The sequence below is a fragment of the Physeter macrocephalus genome, chromosome 11 (genome assembly GCF_002837175.3).
Source record: "Physeter macrocephalus isolate SW-GA chromosome 11, ASM283717v5, whole genome shotgun sequence".
NCBI lineage: Eukaryota > Metazoa > Chordata > Mammalia > Artiodactyla > Physeteridae > Physeter > Physeter macrocephalus.
In genome coordinates this window covers 23,859,984-23,865,983 of record NC_041224.1, presented here as the reverse complement: position 1 = coordinate 23,865,983, position 6,000 = coordinate 23,859,984, and the positions used below count along the sequence as shown (strand labels likewise).

General features: G+C 39.5%; 1 protein-coding gene across 12 annotated transcripts in view; it reads right to left on the bottom strand.

The window, feature by feature from the left end:
- The window catches only part of CREM (cAMP responsive element modulator), a 112,597-nt gene that overhangs the window by 76,378 nt on the left and 30,219 nt on the right, over positions 1 to 6,000 (bottom strand). For 6 of the 12 annotated variants that reach the window (XM_055087805.1, XM_055087806.1, XM_055087807.1 and 3 more), the window contains exon 5: positions 102 to 248. The exons of the other annotated variants lie outside the window; for them this stretch is intronic. In XM_055087805.1, coding sequence (XP_054943780.1) covers positions 102 to 248 — 147 coding nt within the window. The remainder of the gene's footprint in view (positions 1 to 101; positions 249 to 6,000) is intronic. 12 annotated transcript variants of the gene reach the window in all.

Here is a 6,000-nt window from a genome sequence, read left to right as displayed (position 1 = left end):
AAAAAAAGAAAATGAGGATAAATAAATTAGTAAAAGAAAAAAAAAAAAAAAAAAAAAAGCTCAAGAAAGTCCAAGACAAATCATCCAGGAAGGAAGCTAACCTGAACAGTTTGTATTTGTGGTGACTGAATAACCGATGGCTGTGGTGTCTGAAATACTCCCTGGACATGTACAGTTTGGCCTGAAGGTAACTGTACTAGAGTTACAGCTGGGGAGCCTCTTCCGGTGCCTGACCCAGCTACAGAAACCTGCAAAAATGATCATCATTAAGGATTAAGGCTGGACCTTTTCTTGGTTGTTTACGTTTTTCTTAAAGAAATACCATTCACTATTATGACTGGCCTATTTTTCCTGCTTCTAAGAAATGACAAGCAAGCCAGGGTACTTACCATTAGGAGATGGTTACTGTCCTGGAACAGTCATTCTCTGATGTGATAGATATTAAAGAACCCATGCTCCTCACTTTTGGTTCCCATGCTTTGGTGGCTAAGAATGTTCCAAGCACAAAGTTCTAAAGCAGTTAAACTACCTCACTACGACCTCATGACTACTAACAGTGAAGCCTTATTTAGGCCAGAGTATAAACCACCCTCCCTAACTTCTTAAGAGAAATCAGAGACAGAACTTAAAGATGGTAAATTATTTTTTAATAAATGAAACTTCTGACATATGATATTATAGTATTACTCCAGACACAAGCTAATGCCTTGTCTCTATATTGATGAAAACTGCAGTTACTTTTATGCCCTAACAGTCACAAAAAGGGCACAGGCCAAAGAAATTCCAGGACCTCTCATGCCCCTCGCATCTCCGAACCAGAGAAAGCTCATGCCTTGGAGCCTATGTGGCCCTGGCACACTTCTTTCCCCCCAACTCGAGCATCCAGAGGGGCCAGAACCATCACTTGGCTTGTACAGACAGGAGAGAACAGCCATTTACCAGCTACCTTGGGTGCTTTTGACAAAGATCCCTACCAGTAAAACACAATAAAACCTTCACTTCTCTGGACTCAAAACCTGCCAAGTTTCTAATTAGTACACAACTGTCCTAGAGGCCAGTGTAATCTTACAAACTTTGCCTCATTTTACTAAGTTTCACTATTCATTACGACTTAACTCAGAACACCGAAGACTGTGGACATGAAAGAAGCTACTAGTTTCTATCATGAGTGGTGGCAGACCACAGAATCTAAAACAAATTTTGAAGAAAGCTTCCGTTGGACCTAACTTTAAGGAAAACCAATCATTTCCAATCTACTTACTCTAATACTTTAAAAAGAATTATTAAAAACTGGGTTTAGGGCTTCCCTGGTGGCGCAGCGGTTGAGAGTCCGCCTGCTGATGCAGGGGACACGGGTTCGTGCCCCGGTCTGGGAGGATCCCACATGCCGCAGAGCGGCTGGGCCCGTGAGCCATGGCCGCTAAGCCTGCGTGTCCGGAGCCTGGGCGCCACTACGGGAGAGGCCACAACAGTGAGAGGCCTGCGTACCACACACAAAAAAACACACACAAAAAACAAAAAAACCAAAAAACTGGGTTTATAATAAATAATTAGATTTATTTAAAACATCATTCTCTTGGAAGGCAAACTTCTTCGGCAATCCAAAAGTAAAAACTCTTCTATCCATGCAAGAGAACCTACGCAGAGAGCATTGAACTAGGTGCCCTAGGGTGGAAAGCAGAATTGCTAAAACCAACACCTAAGAAACAACAGCACACAAACAGTACAGAACTAATTGCTCCATTGTCCAGGTCATGAAAACCACAGGAGCACAGAACAGAAAGATCAGTATGGGCCTGAACAACAAGTGGAGGCCTTGTGTAGAAGCTGCCGATTGAGCTGGGCCTTGCTGTGGCCTGGATAACAGCTGGACAGAAAAGTGAGAAACCGGGCCAGAGACACCCAACATGTAGCCCACGGGGCAAATTCAGCCCACCTGCTCCTGGAGTTTTATTGCCTACTTTAGATTTTAGGGGAAAGAAAAAGGGCATTCCATAATGGAGCCAGCAGATTTAACAACCAGAAGCTTAAAAACCACTAGATTTACTCTACAAATGTTCCCTGCATGAATTATAAAAAAGGATCCTTCTCTTTGTGAACCAATTGCCAAAAGGTACTCCTTTGCCAAATGACTAATTCCCAAACTTTTTAGTCTTAGGACACCTTTCCACTCTTAAAAGTTATTGATGACCTCAAATAACTTTTGTTTATGTGATTTATATCCAGCAGGATGCTGTAAATGCACAACCAGCTCCTGGGAAGGGAGAATGCTATGGGTAACTTTTGCAGATTTCTGTAATTTAAATACTCCTACTATGGCAGATTTCAAGCTACCAACGGGTGACACTGAACACAAAGCTGGAAAAAGATGTACACAATCAGCTCTCACAAGCCAGTTCAGCCCACTGTTGGTTATATGTACTGATATTTCCCACATTAGAAATTAAAACTGAGAAATGTTTAAATACTTAGTAACTCACTTAAAAATAACAATAATGCCATTACATGCTAACATAAATAACATTTTATGAAGACTACTTTCCAAGACAAAATAATTAATGACAAGAGTGTCAATGTTTTACATTTTTACAAATTCTTTTAATGTCTGGTTTAACTTAAAATAGCTGGATTTTCATACCTATTTCTGCACTGAATCTGTTGCAATATGTTATTTTAGTTGGTATGTGAATAAAATATGCCTCTTACACATGTATGATTAGAAAAGGAGGAGTATTTCAATGCCGTTTTCAGAGAAATGTGGGTATTCTTCTTTGATACTACACCAAAACTCAGCAAGTGGTTGTTTCTTAAAGGTTAGTGGCCATGTGGAATCTGAAAACTTAGTTACATTAAAATCCATTCATCTATCTTATACTCTTTAGCCAGGCATGATTTTGTAACGTTATACGGTAGTTATTTGGAAAATACTGGCTCACTGAGTTAAGTAGATCTCCCAAATGCTGACACATTTCATGATACACTATCAGAAAATCAAATTCATTAAAATCAACATCAACTTCATCAGAAAACTATAAATACTGGGAAGCTATCAAGCTCAAAATGGCAGATGGAGATTTTCCAAAATTCAAAACTGCTGCTTAAAAGCCTGAATTTTATCACTGGCAATAAATACTGTTAATTGTTTTCCTTGACATGACAAACTTACTTCATTTTTTTTTTGAATTTTTGAATTTCATTTTATTTATTTTTTTATACAGCAGTTTCTTATTACTTATCCATTTTATACACATCAGTGTATACATATCAATCCCAATTGCCCAATTCATCACACCATCCCCCTCCCGCCTCACCCCCCACCACTTTCCCCGCTCGGTGTCCATACGTTTGTTCTCTACACCCGTGTCTGTATTTCTGCCCTGCAAACCGGTTCATCTGTACCATTTTTCTTCCACATACATACGTTAATATACGATATTTGTTTTTCTCTTTCTGACTTACTTCACTCTGTATGACAGTCTCTAGATTCATCCACTCATTTTCTTTTGAGAAAATGTTTTTCAAATACTCAAGTTTGAACAGTCATAGTTTGGCTATTTGCCATTATTTCAAGAAAAATGATGTCCTGTTTGGGGGGGTGGGGGAATGCAGCTAGTTCTTCTTGCCTCTCATTCAATAACTCAAGTGTTTTTTTCTCAAGATCACCATTGGTTTTCAGTACGCAGCAGAAATGCTTTCAGTGAATGTCCCACTTCCACAGCACAGAATATTAAAACAACATGTACTCGAGGGTCAAGATTTAATACAATTGGTAATGTTTGCTGATTTATCAGGGACAGTCTTAAGTGAAACTGACATTTTTTTAAAAAACTGCAAATTAATGTAGTGAAGACCACAATGACTACTAACACAGTTTGGCACCACTGCCACTGACTTGATCGTGCTAAGGTGCCAACAGTTTTATCCCCCAACTGTTTTTGCACCATCAGGGCAAATGCCAATACAGAGAAAAAAGGAAAATAAATCTTAGTATTACTGTGAAAATAGGCTTGTCATCCCAAACCTCCAGGCATGATTGTGTAACACCATGTGGGAGTTACTTGGAAAATACTGGGTCCTTGGAGTCTCCTCCAGGCTTCCCTGTACCACATTTTGAAAACTACTGCTCTATCCTCACGCAGCCCGTAGGCAGGCCCTGCTCACAGCTCAGCGCGCAGAGTGCTGAAGCAGGTGGCAATTTCAGCTCCACCACAGCAGCACAGCCAAAACCACCATATATAGTAACCCTGATAGAGCATTCGTATCGCAGAGATTGAGCAAAACAAAATATACATTATACCCAAGAGTATTACTAGTATTCCTACAGACTGGACCTGTGGCTTGAGATGGCAGATAGTGCCACAGTCACTTTCATGGGGAAATGACCAGCTTCAAAGAAATTAGATATTTTGAAGAATTGAAGAAAAACTCAAGAAAGATTCATGGGGTTTTGATAAGTATAAATCATGCTTTAAGTTGCTCTAATTGTCTTTCGAGTGTAATTTTCAGGACTTCAAATTATTAAACAACACTCTGTCAAAAAGGCTTAGTGAGAAGGAAACATGCTGTAGAAAGGGAGCTATACTCACTAGTACAAAACTGTATTCGTAGAATTCTGGAGATGAGTTATACAAATCTGCAACTACAGTGAAAACTCTTAGTCTGAACTCTGGGTAGTACAAAAAGCTCATGAGACAACTCTTTAGTTAAACTGTTGAAATAGAGGCTGAGAAGCAGCACAAGTGACATACCCTACAGTCACAATTCCTATGTATCCCTAAAAAGCAACAACAACACTCTTAGATCTAGAGAACCTGTCAGGCATTCTACATTCTTACTGGTTTTGCCAAAACTGATCTGTGACTAGCATTAAGCTTATAACTAACTGTACTGGTAGAGTTAACAGGATAAACATCATCATTCACAGGAAAAAAATTCACGTGGCTCCCTACCTTTAACATCTTATCATTATTATTATTCTATTGATCACATGAGCCACAAGTAAATACAGGGCGCCCTTGAAGTAGGATGTGGTCCACAGATGGCACAGAAGGAACTCAGGCAATGATTCAAGAACATGCATGGTGGCCCCAAAGCCAAAAATGGGTAAATAAAGAAGCATCTTTTTGTTTTTGTGCAAGTTGGCAGATTCAGTTTTAGGCAGGCTAGGGTGAAAGCAATGGGAGGAAACCAGGTGGAAATGTTTAGTAGGCAAGGAGAATCATGGGACTGATGCTTGGGTTAGAGCTCGGGAAATAAAGATGTGAGATACACTGACAAAAAGCAACCTATAAAGACTACTATACTTACTTTATTCACAATGTGCAAATAGAATTCTAAAGAAGCTCTGGAAAGAGAAGGGAATTAAGTCTCTCCTAAAGGACACTACTGATAGAGACACAAATTTTAGTTCACTTGAACAAAAATATGCATACTTCACGTAGAAACAGATCTTTCCTATAAACATCATATACTCATTCTAAAACTTTTTAAGAAGTAAATCTCACAGAAGCAAGTCATACTTATGAATTAACTCATTCTTTTGTTCACTTAACAGATGTTTATTGGAAGCCTGCCTTGTGGACCAGTCTAGACAGCAGGGATATAGCAGTGAACACGAAAAGTCTGCTTTCCTCAATCAGGAGACAGAAAACAGATGAAGAGACAAAAACATAATTTGGGGTGTTGCTAAATTCTCAAAAAAACAAAGAAGGGTAACTGATGAGGCGGTGGGAGGGTGGAAGGAAGCTACTTAAGGTATACCTACTGTATAAAGAAAAGTGGGAAAGTAAGCCATGGGAAGATCTATATTCATCACATTCCAATGACCAAGCAGGCAACTGCTCAAAAAACAAGCACATAAAATGGATGTATTTTATATTTCATAATTTTTTTTTTTTTTTTTTTTGGCGGTACGCGGGCCTCTCACTGTTGTGGCCTCCCCCTTTGCGGAACACAGGCTCTGGACGCGCAGGCTCAGCAGCCATGGCTCACGGGCCCAGC